Source organism: Pezoporus occidentalis, unplaced genomic scaffold (genome assembly GCF_034315485.1).
Source record: "Pezoporus occidentalis ecotype Australia unplaced genomic scaffold, CSIRO_AGI_Poc_V1 ctg20, whole genome shotgun sequence".
NCBI classification, from domain to species: Eukaryota; Metazoa; Chordata; class Aves; order Psittaciformes; family Psittacidae; genus Pezoporus; species Pezoporus occidentalis.
The window spans coordinates 5,338,559-5,353,662 of record NW_026913856.1 but is presented as its reverse complement, the minus strand read 5'-3'; the positions used below and the strand labels follow the sequence as shown (position 1 = coordinate 5,353,662).

Below are 15,104 nucleotides of genomic sequence, written 5' to 3'. Positions count from 1 at the left end.
TCAGGTTTAGCACTGGCCAATATCTGGTACCTGTTTCTCCAGAAGAGCCAAAAAGAAACCTACATTAATAGTAAAAATATCCTCTATACCCAGACTTGACAGACCAGATGTCCTCTTGAAAATCTTACCTCTGTTTTTCTCTGTGAGTATATCCAAAAACCCCTATCCTCCATTTGATGCTGTACATTTTTATGCAGAATTCTCCAGTACCTTTTCAACAATGTCTGGCTAGACACCTTCACAAGAGCAGTGTTTGTTGAATTCACAGTCTACAATGCCAATGTGAACCTGTTCTGCATTGTATGCCTGATGTTTGAAACCAATGCTTTAGGTGAGAACCTTTTGTAAGTTACACATTTCTGAACACAGCAAGCAATGCACCTACAGAGGGTAGATTTACATGTTCTCAATGTTTACCTACTTTATTCAGTAAACAGAAGTGTTTTAATAAGTCTACTCATAACAGAATCAATACAAAATTTATAAGCCACTTAGGAAAATGTAGTATCACATTAATACAGACCATAATGGAATATCTTATGTTTGCTTATGCTGTGGTCATCTGCTGAGGAAGAAAACATACTGAAACTTATTTCCAGAATTTACACAACAGGAACAAGAAAAATTATGTTTACCAATATCTCAGCTAATCAATACAAAATTAAGACAAAAAAGTACAAATAACAGTCTGTCTTTTTTGTTCCAGAAGACTTCTAATATATAGCTGTGTAACCATATAATACATAACCTGGATACAACAAAGGAAATAGTGAAACTAGATTCTGGTTTGAAGGCATAGAAAAGCATTTAATCTGAGCGGTAGCCTCTTCCAGTATTGCAAAATGCCCAAACCAGGCCTCAAAACTGAGCCCAGTTTCTTTCGAGGATGAGATTCAGATTTACATATCCAGCTTCTCCTCACTTCTGCATTTGTAATCCAATCCAAATTCAGCCCTGCTGAGACTGCTGTCATACAAGACAGACTAGCACTCTAACAGCCATCGACTGAAATTGTTATTCAAGGAAAATTTTAAAGAACACTTATAAGGCTACTCACATAATCAAGTATGAATCTAAGTTTAGTAATTGGATTCAGTCTCACACTGATATGAATGTGAGTATTGAAGTCTTACTGATGAACTTAGTTGTTTGAATGAAAACAAGAAGATGTAATTAACAGAGCACCAAGGTGAATGTTGCTTGTTTTTTAGGGGCCTTCTTCACAAGCGCAGAGCTGCAAAGTGTCCAGCTTTACCCATACACCAACAGTCTCCACATCTTTGTGGTTGCAGCAGAAGTAATTTATTTCCTCTTTATTGTGTACTACATGATCATACAGGTGAGGCCCAATAGAAAGGTCAGTTGACAGCAGCATCTCATGTCTGGTTTTGATTTTACTTACAGAAACTTTAAGACTGTACTTGATTTCAGGAGTGCTGCTGTTGACCTGTTTCAGTGGAGGTGAAGTCTTGACTTCAATGGAAGACTGAATCAGATACTATATCTGTATTAAATAACAGGAAGGCAACACTTTATTTGGACAGAATGCTTCTTTTGAGAAAGATAATGAAAAGATAGTGTAAAATGTAGCTTTATTGATGTGCAGCAGTCTGCTTTATTGCACAGAGGACAGACCTGCAGAGATGTCTTGTATGATATACAGACACAAGACTGAAATAGCAAAGCTGTTCTTTTCACAGGGAAAACTGATGAAGACTCAGAGATGGAGATACTACCAGAGTAAGTGGAATCTCCTGGAGATGACCATCATACTGATTAGCTGGAGTGCTCTGTCAGTGTTTGTGAAGCGGACAATCCTTGGGACCAGAGACATCAGCTACTACCAGGAACACAAAGAGGAGTAAGTACTAGTGCTATTTAGTGCAATATTTGTTGGTGCTACTTATGCAGAAACAATTCTGTTTTTCATCTTCCCAGACAGCAGCTTGTCTGTGCTAGATAATGCTACCCCATATGGCTATGCTCATGAAGCATGTAAGTATTTCTGGGCTTAGATGTGTGTCAGCAACAGGATTTTCTTCTGATACTGCTCTAATAAAATCCAGCAGACTTGAGCACCAAGTCCCTATCTTAGCTGCTGGTTTCCCATCTATCTGCATCACGCTCCTCTCAGTCAACAATTGCTTATAAGACAGTAATGGACTATTAAATACAGAGTGGAAAATGGTAACATCTGTTAAAAAATGTTCAACTCAGGAAATAGATGACAGAATCGCAGGATAATTTAGGAAGGAAAAGACCTCTGGGGGTGCCTGCTCCAACCCCCTCCTGTGGAATTAGATCAAGTTGCTCAGGGCTTGCTTTGGTTGAATTTTCAGTATCTCCAAGTACAGAGGTTCCACAGCCTCCCCGGACCCCTGTTCCAGTGCTGAACCACTCTCACTGGGGGAAATAAAAGAACATGTTTTTTTTCATGTCCAGATGGAATTCCTCTTGCTGTAGTTTGTGGCTGTTGTCTTGCATCCTTTCATTGTGCATCCTCTCTGTAAACACTGACTAGGTATTTACAGACTGTAATTAGAGGCCTTACTTAGCTTTCTTTTCTCCATGCTGAACAGACCCAGCTCTGACATCCTTCTCTTGTCCTGTACCCTGACTCCCAACCATGCCAGTGCCACTTTACTGGACTCTATGTCCTCCTTGCACTGGGGAGCCCAAAACTGGACTCAATATTCTATATGCCACCTCATAAGTGCTGAATGAAAGAACAAACACTTCCCTTAACCTGACAGCTGTATTCTTGCCAGTGCAGCATGCATAGATCATCTAGGTTATAGGTCATGTCCTGTATTAGCATACAAGATTTATAAAATCTATTTGTGGTCACCTCTGTTGTAAACAAAATCATAAGCACAATGTGCTACCTTTATAAAGGGCAAGTAAGTATTACCAAGGTTTTTTTTCAGCTAACAAATTCAGTCACAGATCACAGTTCTGACCTTCAGTCTTTTACTTACCTTACAGTAGCTTCTCACACAACTGGTTGGAATTTGGCTAATCCTGTCACACCTAGTGCATCCTGCTAGCTGCACTGCACCATCCTCTCAACTACACATGCACAGAAGAATCTATCTTTCTAAAAGTCAGAATTTTGATAGTAAGTTTGCATTAGCTGGCTTTAAGCTGTGACTTGCTGAAACTGAGCAGCACTTGGGCTACAGCCTAAACCCTTTCTCAGCTCTAGCTAACATTGATAAAAAGCTCTGCTGTATGTAACTGAAATTTTTGTGTGCTCACAGCAGGAAGTACAGATGGGAACATTGAAGTAGGAACTCAAGTTAGCTTGCCACTGGGAACAAGGACAGCACGATTGGGTTTTCCAGCATACTCATTCATGCACTTAACAGCTTCTGTATGCAGGGTCTACTACGTCTTTTCTTTTTTCTTACCAGTTGCATAAGCTTTAATGAAACAGCAAGAGCCGATGCAGTTCTTGGCTACTTGATTGCATTCCTAGTGCTTCTCTCCACAGTGAAACTGTGGCATCTCCTGAGGCTCAATCCTAAAATAAACATGATTACTTCAACCCTAAGAAGGGCGTGGGGTGATATCTCTGGATTCATCACTGTTATTGCAATCATGTTCCTCGCTTATTCCATTGCTGTGAGTATCACTGTGGTTTCTGTTGTATGCAGTCTGTATCCACATACTGTCAAGTTAAATTAATTATTTCTGAATGGTGAAAGCAACATAGTTTTGAAATTTAAAACTGAATAAAGCTGCCTACCTACATCTTAGGTTAGCAGCTTGGAGCCCAATTCTTTAGTATGAAAACCAAACACGGAGATGAAAAACTGGATTATCTCAGTGTAACAGGCGTGACAAAAAAAGAAAGTATAGAAAAATTTTCTGGATAAAGCCTAAATTCGGGAGACTGCAGCAAGTGTCATTTTCTATTTGGCTAGTTTTTAAGTGGGAAATAATTATTCTTCTGCCTGTTTCAGGAATACTTATGCAAATAAAATGGTATTTTAATTCTAACAAGATTAAAGAATTATTGGACTGCAACTGTTTATGTGTATTTACTGATTTAGCTGAAATGTTTCATGTAAATGTTCTGGCAGACTGATGGAGGAAATTCGGCACATCTCAATTGCAAAATCTCTGTAAATGGGGAAATCATCTGAGCCAAATCCAAACTGTCCTACAAAGGGCAGTCCTGTGACAAATGGGACCTGCTGTGCCCTCACACTGCCTGACTTCACATTCCTCATCTCTTCCTCCAGCATTGACACTTTAGCAACTGAGTAGCTTTAGGCACTGGAGTAGCCACAGGCAAAGTAAGTGATCAGATCAGTTCCACAGCAAAGCCTGTTGTCACATCATGCAAATGATGAAGCTGTAAAAGAAAGCAGCAGAGGGATGGAGAAAAGTTGAGATTGCAGCAGCCCCTATTTAAAATCAGACACAGTAGGCCCACAAATTAAGAAAATAGCATCTTGGTCACTGAGGGCAAACAAGAGGGTTGCCTATTTGGAAGGATCTATGCACTGAAAGGTATGTGTTTGTGACTGTGATTAATTTGGTTAATTATGCAGGGATAAATCTGCTTCATGAAGGTAGGCTAAAATATGACATGTTTTGTCATGTATTTCCATATTTTTTACATATATAGTGAGTGAGCAGATATAAGACATTCCCATAGCCATGATAAAAGGTCTTACAGCTAAACACAGTTCAGGAAGTGTAAACCCAGTTCTCAGTTCTAAGCTAGTCTTCTGTGACCTTATCTAGTGTTTCCCCTGCTTGTAAACAAACAAAAAAAAAACCCCAAACTGCAGAAAAAGCTTCATGGCTCTGGTAACAAGGTGGGAGAGCTTCCTCTGCATAAAGCAGTCATTAGCTGATTTTGCAGCAAGGACTCAGATTGTGACACAAGGTATGTCTTCTTCCCTCTGCAGACAAACCTGATATTCGGCTGGAAGCTCTCCTCTTACAAAACTCTCTTTAATTCAGCAGAGACCATGGTCAGTCTTCAGCTGGGAATCTTCAACTATGAGGAGGTATCACCTCTAATTTTCAATGTTTATCACTGTATAATTGGCATCTCAGCTATCAAATGTGCTTTGACCCAGCAAATAGAAAGACTTTCAGTTAGTGCTAGAAATTAATCAAATTTTGGAAGCTCCACAGCTTCCTAAAGCTTTTCTCATAAAGAAATAGACCCCAGGCAAAATGTATCTCACATCCCATTTTGAGCATCAGTCTCAGATGCAGAATGAACCTTGCATTGACAGAAGTGCTCACATTTTAACTAGATTTGTTACTTATTGATTACAGAAATTTTTCAGTAATTTCCTTAGAAAGCTACAGACAGAAATGAACACACACTCATCAGCTTCCTGAGAAAGGCAAGGCCTTCCACAAGGGAACTTTACATTTGATTTTATTACTCTTGAACTTTCCATGAAGTTCTTTCAAATATTACATTGTCTTTTGAACAGCTCTTTGTGGATTAAGCCAGTTCACAGACATCTCTGACTGAAGTCCTCCTTGGCAGATCTCCTACCACAGATAAAACAGGGTATGGGTAGCTTTGAAGATCAGTGATTGGACACAAAGTTTTTCACATGTTCATCCCACTGATGTTGTTAATAATCAAAACATATTCCTAGGATATAGCTTACATGCAAATTATAGGTTTTTACTTTTACACAACACTTAGTTTATGTCTGTGACAATCTGACTGGGCTTCTTTGTAAAGCATACAATAAAATAAAATAAGAACATAGAGATTTCACCTCTACTTTGAAAGCTGAAGCATGATGGAGCTGTTCTGTGCATAAACATGCCTCCAGGCTTGTCAACCCTTCACATGAAACTTTCATACTAACACAGACAAATGCAAATACTTAAAAAAACCCAAAGATTATCCATATTCATATATCATAGATATAAAATATTCTATCAGCATAGGAAAGTGATTAGAGAAGAAAATGCATATACATAATATATGTAGTATAATTTATTAGCCACAAGGATTTTCAAAGAGACAAACTCCTTACTGTGTCTTAACTGCTTGTATGTATGCTTTTTTGCTTTTACAATCAATATACAATGTCTTACGTTATGAATACTACAGGTCTTGGACTACAATCCAATTTTAGGCTCCTTCTTGATTGGATCCTGCATAATTTTCATGACATTTGTGGTACTGAATCTGTTCATCTCAGTGATTCTGGTTGCTTTCAGTGATGAGCAGAAGCACCACCAGGTATGCTCATGTATGCTCTCTGTCTTTAACATTTATTGCGCAGTGCTTACTCATGATTTAGGTATTCCACCATTGGATGAAACCCTTGTAAACTCAGTCCAACTGTTAAGAAGTTACTCATTTACTTACAAATCACACTTCAGATTTTCCAGATTTACACTGTCCATTCCTGTTCAGACAAATCCCTACTCAGATTCAGCACAAGATCTGATTTGTAGCCTTCTGTTCACTCATTAAATCCAGCAAAAGTCTTAGACTTGTGCCTGGCTCCATTGAAATCAGTGCCAAAACAGACATCAAAGTCCATGAGGACTTTACAGCTCCTTTTAGAAGTGTCACTGTGTCTGACCCATTTAAGCTATTGACAGCACAGAGCAAAATCCAGGTTAGTACTCCGGTACTGTCCAAAATTCCGTGTTTTAAATAAAGTCAAGCAAGATGAAAACAAAGTACACGGCCAACAGAAAACAAGGGTTTTTTATTTTTTCTCATTTGCTTCATGTAGAAATGTTGGGTGGCTCACTGTATGTATACACCACCAGCTGCAGGGTAGCCACCAAAGGAACTCCAGGCTCCCGTAACCAGATTTCCATGGGATTTGGCAGAGCCCAGACTTCCTCACCCAGGTTCATAGAATCCCGCAACACGAGGTTGGAAAGGACCTCAAGGCTCATCTGGTCCATCTGGGACTTTTGTCTTGATAAAAATACTGGCATGATGTTCTGCTCTGGCAGTTACTCACAGTTGTGGTTTAACTCATGCTTTGCTGGAGTGAAAGTTAGTTTATCTCACCTCAAATTGTGATCCCCTCTTATGGCAGAGGCTGTATCCACTTCCGGTCTGTGCATCCAGGTAACTTACTTCTTAACTGTTATTTCAGGCTTCAGAAGAAGAGGAGATTGTTGACCTGATGCTACTGAAACTTTTCAGTTTCTTTGGGATTAAATGCAAGAAGGAAGAGACACCAGTCACTAACGACCAACTGGAACAACCTGCCAACGACTGAATAATAATCACATCGAAAAGTCCCCTTGGGGGTGGAAGATTTACTTTTTAACTACCAGCTGCAGTCACTTGACTTAGGTTACCATAGCTTCTGACTGAAACGTTGTGGTATTCAACCAATAAACCATAGTCGACATGTTATTTAGGAGCATTAGCTAAGAAACAGCGCTAAACCTAAAACAAAGCGTCGTGCATGCGCGTACTGTGGATGTGTATGTAATAAACAATGAGCGTTTATTGCACGGTTTGGGTTAAAAAACACTCTTTCCACCGAGCAAGCGCCAGACGCCGACCCCGGTCTCGGGGCCGTTGCGCTGAGGGGCCCCGCCACGGCCGCCCCCGACGCGCTCCCGTGGGGCGGGCGCTCTGCGCGGCTCCGCCCGCTCGCCGCTGCAAGATGGCGTTGCGAGCGCTCCGGCGGGTCGGGCCGGGCCTGGCGCCGCGCTGCCCGCGCCTCTCGCCGCCGCCGCCGCGGGTGCTCGCGGCCAGGAGGCTGGCCACCAGCTCGCTGGTGCTGTCTGGTGAGCTGCCTGGGGAGCCGTCGGTCCCGCTCTGACAGAGCTGCCAGGAGGGGAGGGTGGGCTGCGGCTGCGGCCGCGGCCGGGCCGGCCTTGTGGGGAGCGGTGCCGCCGCCGCCCGGGGCTGAGGTGAGCCCCCTGCTCGGTGCGCGGAGCGGCGCCAGCGGTCGCTCTCCGCCTGGCGGCCCCGGCGAGCGCGGGTACTCCGTGTGCGGCGCGCACAGGGCCTGCGGGGTGCTGCATCTCCCTGGGGCTGCCGCCGGACATCTCCATCCCGGGTGCCCGTGTGGGGACCGGGAGGGCCCCGCAAGATGGCTGAAGGCCGGCGAGGGCTTGTAGCCGCAAGGGGCAATGAGAGCGCGGTTTCACCTGCCCCTGGTGCTGACACCTTCCCGGTGCCTCCTCCCCTGAGGAGCAGGCCCGCCTCCGTTAGATGGCAGGAAACTTTTAACCTCCTATCCATGCTGCAGCAAAAGGCCAAGTGGCCCTGTCCCTTTCCAGCCTCAGCCAGGGTGCAGAGCGGGGCGAGCATGGAGAACGTGAGCTTGACAAAGGAAGTGGGTATCTTGTCAAGCGGGAGGCAGGATCCTTGTCTGAGGAGCATCAGTAGCAGGACCAGAAAGGGGCACAGCCGGGAGGAGGCAAGCCGGCAGCAATTAGTTTAGGTGTGCTGACAGGAAACCTAAACTAGGGTTTTAGGGCCTTGGGGCTGTTTGAGCAAAAGTTTGGCGCTGCCTCAGCAGCTCCTGTGCAGCACAGATACAGAAAGGGTAAGGCAAGAGATGGGGTTGCACATTGGTGGTGTGATTTTGCACTTGAAGTAGTTAATTCTGAAGGTGGCTTCTGCTGTCAAAGCTCCCTGTGAATGAAGGCCTGAAAAATAGTGATACCCCAGCAAACAAATTTTGAAAAGGTAAAGAGGACAATATGCTATAAAAGAAATGATTGCCACTAAGAAAAGGTCATAAACGTCCTTCCAGATAGGTTGGAAGACTTACCTTTTTAAATGTCCTCTGCACTAAGTGAGAGAAATTATTAGTCATTAGTTGCAATTTGACTCAAAATCAGCTTTTTTTTTACTATTCTAATTGTTTAATATACCCGTTGTTTTTCTGTAGCTATAAATTGAAGCAAAACCATAAACTATGATTTTGTTTTAGGCAGAGAGGAAAAATGTTGTATGCCTCTTTGTGGAGGTGTGAGTTTTCCTTCACTCTTCAGATATATATTTATGAAATACTTAATAGATGCAGGCTAAGTTAAATGACGGTCTGAATTCAGAATGTGCTGGTTAAGCTGATAACAAGGTCCTGTTGAAATGAATGAAACTAGAGTAAATTTTGCTGCTTTCCTGGAAAAGAATGCTCACAGAAGGGACATGGTGTGCTTTGACAGTTCATATTTGTTTAGTTTGATTTATTTAGTGAGCTGATTACATAAGATCGAAGGTCAGATTTTGAGATTACTTATTAACTCTTTAATTTGACCTTTATTTACAGTGGTTTTGTTGCGTGCTTAGAATTGTTCAAGTCTAATTTTTTAATTTGTCCTTCAACAAACTTCAGTGCTCTTCCAACTGTTGAGAACATTTTATTGCTCTGTTCTGACTGATTGTGGAAGTCTTCTGGATTTCTTTTTATTATCTTTTTTTAACCTTGACTTATAAACTAATCATATGCTATATTGTTATCCTGCATAAAAAAAAAGACAGAGGTTGGCTTCGTTGTGACATGTAGTGTCACAGATGTTCACCTTGGGTTTGAGATTGCATCATTGTCCATTCTTATGGTTCGTTACTCATTTCCAAAGAAATTCCTGTGGATTTAATGTCATGACCTAAAATGATTTAAGACTTTTGATTTCTTTTATTAGAATGTGTCCTGAGGGATTTTCGTAGGTAGAAATAGTGCTACCTGAAATTCTCTGGGGTTTTGGAAAATTTAGAAAATACTTAATATTTGCATTTTACTCTAAATTTTTTGTGTACTATACTTGCAAAAACATGTATTGCTCTACTGAGGTCTGTAAGACTTGGATTGTCTTCAAAGATAAACCATTTTACCTGAGACTTACTTCTCTTAAACATATTCAGACATAAATGAGAAGATCACTACAACTGAAACAGCTCAAAATATGACTGACTTAGAGAGGAAAGATTGTAGCAGGTCTACGGTGAGAACTTCTGTTTTCCTTCACATGTAGACAGTGCAGAAGGATTTGTGCAAGTGTAGTTTCTCCATCCAGCATAAGGAGTCCAGCCTAGAGGAGGAGCCTGAGAGGAGAATTTGGAACTCAAGAGAAGGTCCAGCTGTGCTATTCTGGTGCTTGTCACACAGGGAGCTCTGTTTAAGAAGTTGTATTCTCCAGCTTCTAGCACATCCCTTGCCTGATTGGATAGGTGCTACAAGTGAAAATTAAAAATAAGTTAATAAAAAGGGGGGAAAGTTCCATGTGGAAACCATGGAACTGAGAAAGCAGACAAACCAGGCTGAAAATACTCCGAGTAAGAAAAGTTCCAGGTAAAATGTGAGTGAGAAAAATGTTACCTATTTCAATTAATTCTTCTGAAGTCTCTCCGTATGACTTTATAGGAAGAAATAAAAGCTGGTACAAGCTGCCCCAAATGTTATAGATCTAAAATATATGTAGAATTGCCAGATTGCTGTGAAAAGACTGAACAGGGTCTTAATTATGCTGATTTTAAAACTATACAGAATAATCATGGTGTTCTTACAGTAACAGTGGTAACAGCAAGCGCATTTTCTTAAGTAAGTTGTCTGGATGGGTAGCTTTGTTAATTTGGTCTGTATCAATTTGCCTCAGTTTTCCACAGATCTGTGACAACATTAAGCTGGGAGAAATAGACTCTATAGGAAATATCAGGGGAGGGAAGGGAATCAGCCCCTTTTGCTAGGCTGCAACTTTTTTACTTCATGGCTGTGTAAGTACTTTGAATAAGATGCTGTAGTGCTGACAGTTTCTAATGCGTCATTAACACTGGCCTTCCCTGGAATAATAAAGTGGTTGTCAGAAACAAGCAGTAAATATGCTTGAAAAGCCACGATGACATCATAGGAATGAGTACACATATGCTTCAGACTTAGACTTTTGTTTGAAGTAGAATTACTCCTTTCGCTCCTGTGTTTTATCAGTCTCTAGATGATTGCATGTCATAAAATACTCTCAGCAGAACACCTAGTGAGCTTCTACTGCATCACTAAGAATGTCACGAGCAGAACAAAATGCTTCTGTAAATTTTATATCCTGTTTTCCAAGAAAAACTAACAAAACAGACCTCACTAAAAAAGCAAGCACAGTTTGACAGTGTAAATATGTTACTGTATCTAAGTGAACAATGTCACTTATTTCTGAAATACCAAGTTTGTTTCATTTTAGCCCGCAAATTCACAGACAAGCATGAATGGATATCTGTTGAAAATGGCATTGGAACAGTAGGAATCAGCAATTTTGCACAGGTATCAATCCCTCCCCCTTTACCCAAGTCTGCAATATTTATTTATGCATACCTGTTCTTGTCCTTGCTCCATGGACAGGTGTTTTTTTTTTTTTTTTACTGTTTTTTACTGTTCTAACTGCATATGCTGTCTGCTAGGCATGATTTTTGGACTTGGATCTATCACATTTTTTGTGAATGTTGCTTCAGCATCCTGATAAATTCTTAATCATTTCAGATTGAGCCTATGGAGAGCTGAACTTGATGAGAAACTCAGTGGTTCAGCAGAATTCAAAACCTCCTCTATTACCCGAGTTCGTAAAGGCCTGAGGAGTTTGTGGCTACATAGAGGATATTGTGCACTTTTTATGTCAAATTTCCCTTGAACAGGAATATGGTGCACTCCCTCTGGTTAAAGAACAATTGTGACTACTGGTACAACATGGCATATATTTATTACTCTAGGTTAGGAATTCCTCTGGGTTGTTTTGTACTCATGCAAGTACTTGATTTGGAATGGTCACAGGCAAATTCAGGTTAAGATTCACTGTATGTGAAACTTGAGAAACTGTTACATGAGAAGCTATCAGTGAAGTGGAATTAATGCTTTGTAGGACAAGCAGCATTTCCCATGATCTCTGTTTTTCCTAAGTAACACGAATACACTGTAAGATCTCTAGTCTTTTGTGAGATAGGGTACATTTGTCAGTGAAGAGGCAGGCGCCTGTTCTGGTTGAGCTGATTCTTGTGGTGATAAGGCTCCTCATTAAGTCTGTGAGGACAAACTGTCCAGCTGTCCATGTCTAGAGAGGAAACACTGGATTTTCTTTCAAACTGCACCGGAAGTAACAAAAAGGGTATTCCTCCAATCACTGGGATCATTGTCCTTTAAAACAGTGGTTACTCTAGCTGATGTGAAGATGAGCTGATATATACATGCCTTGTAACTCAGCCTGTGGGTTATTAACACTGTAATACATGAACAGTAATTGGGCATTTAAAGCATTATTTTCCAAGTTAAATGTTTAAAAAGAAGTGGAAAAAATACATATGCCTAAAAGAATGAGAACTAAATTTAGAGCCAGAGATTACATATATACACATTCTACAGTTACTGTATCAGGTCTCTCCTACCTATAGTTTCTTTAATGTATGCTTTGTGCTTTTGTTTTTCTTTTAAGGAGGCATTAGGAGATGTTGTTTACTGTAGTCTTCCAGAAATTGGGACAAAATTGAGTAAACATGGTAAGTTTTGGCTCTAATTTCTAATGAAGTAAGTATTCTAGTCCCCACTCACTCTTTGCAGAGATTAATTTTATGAAGTAATCTTTATGTTCATTAATACCATTACAAATCATCTGGATGCAAAACAAATCCAGGTTATTTCTACCAAAGAGCTTTATTTCAAATTCTCACTGTCAGACCATTTGTGGTAGCAGAAAATACCTGCTTATTAAACTGTGAAGAAATTATTTTAAAAATATTTGAGGTTTTTTGGTAATGATTTTACCTATGCTCTGTTTTTAAAATATTTATGCTTTAATTTGGACTTGCTAGTGTTCAGGCTGGCTTATTTGTGATTCTGCATTTAGGCACTTCATGAGTTCTACAGTGTGAAGCATCTAATTGATATCAAGCTCTAATTTTTCTGTGAACATACAGACTCAGTAATTTTGGGGTATCATCTGTAATCATAGGTTTTTGCTCATTAGCAATGTACAAATTGTTACATTTTAAATCATTCAGTTGGGTAGTTTTCTACGTTAGAAAAGGGTGGGCACTAACAGGTAGAAAATAAAAGCCTATTCCTGTATTTACAGAGAGCTCTTTTGCTAGTATATGAAGAAAAGGTGGTCATTAGCTTTAGACATTGCAGAAAAAGAAAGTATAGTGGTAAAGTAGCAGGCCTCTCTTTTGCCATCCTACTTGTGAAATAGCTTCATATGGAACTGTTTTGGCCAAACCTAGTACATCACATTGAATGGTGAAATCCTAAACAAAAGGTCTTTTTGTTTAGGGCTTTAATTAACCAACCTGTAGTTTTATCTGAAGGAATTTCATTTCCATTTAGTTCTTTTCTACTTATTCTGGCTTTAGTCTAATTCCAGGCTTTCTCAGAACATGTTGTTCCCTGATTCCTCTTGCTCATGCCTATCTACTCTTGTGACAGCTCTGTGTTCCTCCACCTCTGTCTTGTTTGCTTGTGGCTTGGAGTTACACTGCTCCAAGCATTGTTTCCATAACTGACTACAAAACAGAAAAAAGGGGAACAGCAGCTGGGTGACTCTATCATGGTGCTTGTGAATACTAATGTGTGCTTTCTGAGTGCAAACGTAGCACTCAGTAGTGTTTCTGAAACAAAACTGACATTTCTCAAATAGTGGCTGTGTCTATTTTGTAACCGAATTACATATAAAAAGGTTTGAATTGTAGTTAGAGGGTTTATTTAGGTCTCTTGCCCCAAGGGCTGGAGGTGGTTTCTTCTAACCTGATATCAAACCATATGTTACAGGGCTTTAGCCAAAGGATCAGACTACGTGTAAGAAATTTCCATCCGTTCTGTAGTAGCCAGCTAGCTACTAGCGTGAATTATCAAATTTAATACTAATTGTTGTCATAAAGTTGGTGAATTCAGTATCTGACAGTTTTCCTTGCTCAAGATCCAGGCATTGTTCAATGGCTAGGTCATCACCAGAACATCTGACTAAAAAAACCTAAAGTGCTTTGTATTTTCCTCTAAAAAATGTTCCACCATATTCTATGTTTCAGATGAGTTTGGAGCTTTGGAAAGTGTGAAAGCTGCTAGTGAACTCTACTCTCCTCTCTCGGGAGAAGTGACTGCAGTTAATGATGCCCTTGCAGATAATCCAGGGCTTGTCAATAAATCCTGTTATCAAGATGGTAAGATGTCATTTTTATCTTTGGATAATGAATACCACCTGGGTTCTTGCTAGCAAAAATGGCTCTTCAGTTCCTAGTTCTTTCCGTTCAATGGTGTGAAGATTTAAATGGAATATATTGAATACAGTTCAAGCGCAGTAGAATTTAACATGAAAGCATTAGTGTAGTCTGGTCTTTGCTGGCACCTGTTTTTTACACCATGTTCTCTTCAGACATAGACTGTGGTTGCATTTAAATCTGTTTCCCTTCATCACATTTCTCTTCCCCTCTTGTAGCAGCTTATGATACCAAGAGGTCAGGCTGTCTTTCTAGACAGTGTCTCCTTGATGCCACTATCAGACAGTACTAAATTAGATAGCTGGTCTGGCTCAAAGGCGATTTCTTATGACAGGCTGTTTGTTCATTTTATAAAAAAAAGTATTAAAACATTGTTTTGCCTGCACAAGAAATCCTGTTGATTGTACCAGTGTTAGAGGGCTTGTAGCCTACTGGGGGCACTTTTCTAAGACGTGAATGAATCTTGTAGGATATTAGCAACTGTTTTTCATTTCCTAACTTCAGGTTGGCTTATCAAGATGACTGTGGAAAACCCTGCTGAACTTGATGAACTGATGAATGAAGACGCCTATGAGAAGTACATAAAATCCATTGAGGACTGAGCTGGAATAATTAAATAAATCCATATAAAATATTTCAATATAGTTTGTCATCAATCAGTGAAGTACAGAATATCCTGTTTTGGCAACCTGAAAAATCCGACTTATGATCCCACATGTATACAGTGCCATAAATAATTACAGTGATGAAAATGTTTAACATCTGTATAGCTGCAAGGGTGTTTTATTCTGTCTGATTTATGTAACTTCAGGATGTTCTCTGTAATATATTGGGAAACAAAATTTATTTGCTAAAATACATACTTTCCAAGAATTATTTGACAATCAAGTTTATTAACAACAGCCTTAATATGCTAACAAGTGGATGCATGATT

General features: G+C 40.2%; 2 protein-coding genes across 2 annotated transcripts in view; both read left to right on the top strand.

Annotated features, from left to right (window-relative positions):
* PKD1L3 (polycystin 1 like 3, transient receptor potential channel interacting) overlaps positions 1-7,471 on the top strand; it is a 42,251-nt gene extending 34,780 nt beyond the window's left edge. The window contains exons 38-44 of the mRNA XM_062618218.1: positions 198-331; positions 1,212-1,339; positions 1,701-1,861; positions 3,414-3,624; positions 4,923-5,024; positions 6,104-6,235; positions 7,116-7,471. Of these exons, the coding sequence (XP_062474202.1) occupies positions 198-331; positions 1,212-1,339; positions 1,701-1,861; positions 3,414-3,624; positions 4,923-5,024; positions 6,104-6,235; positions 7,116-7,241 (994 nt within the window). The 3' untranslated portion in view covers positions 7,242-7,471. The remainder of the gene's footprint in view (positions 1-197; positions 332-1,211; positions 1,340-1,700; positions 1,862-3,413; positions 3,625-4,922; positions 5,025-6,103; positions 6,236-7,115) is intronic.
* A 134-nt stretch (positions 7,472-7,605) lies between these two features.
* Positions 7,606-14,804, top strand: GCSH (glycine cleavage system protein H). The gene is made up of 5 exons (XM_062618306.1): positions 7,606-7,761; positions 11,155-11,234; positions 12,394-12,457; positions 13,982-14,113; positions 14,675-14,804. Exons 1-5 carry the CDS (start codon positions 7,638-7,640, stop codon positions 14,770-14,772), a joined length of 498 nt encoding a protein of 165 aa, XP_062474290.1. The 5' UTR covers positions 7,606-7,637; the 3' UTR covers positions 14,773-14,804.
* Positions 14,805-15,104: the final 300 nt, after the last annotated feature.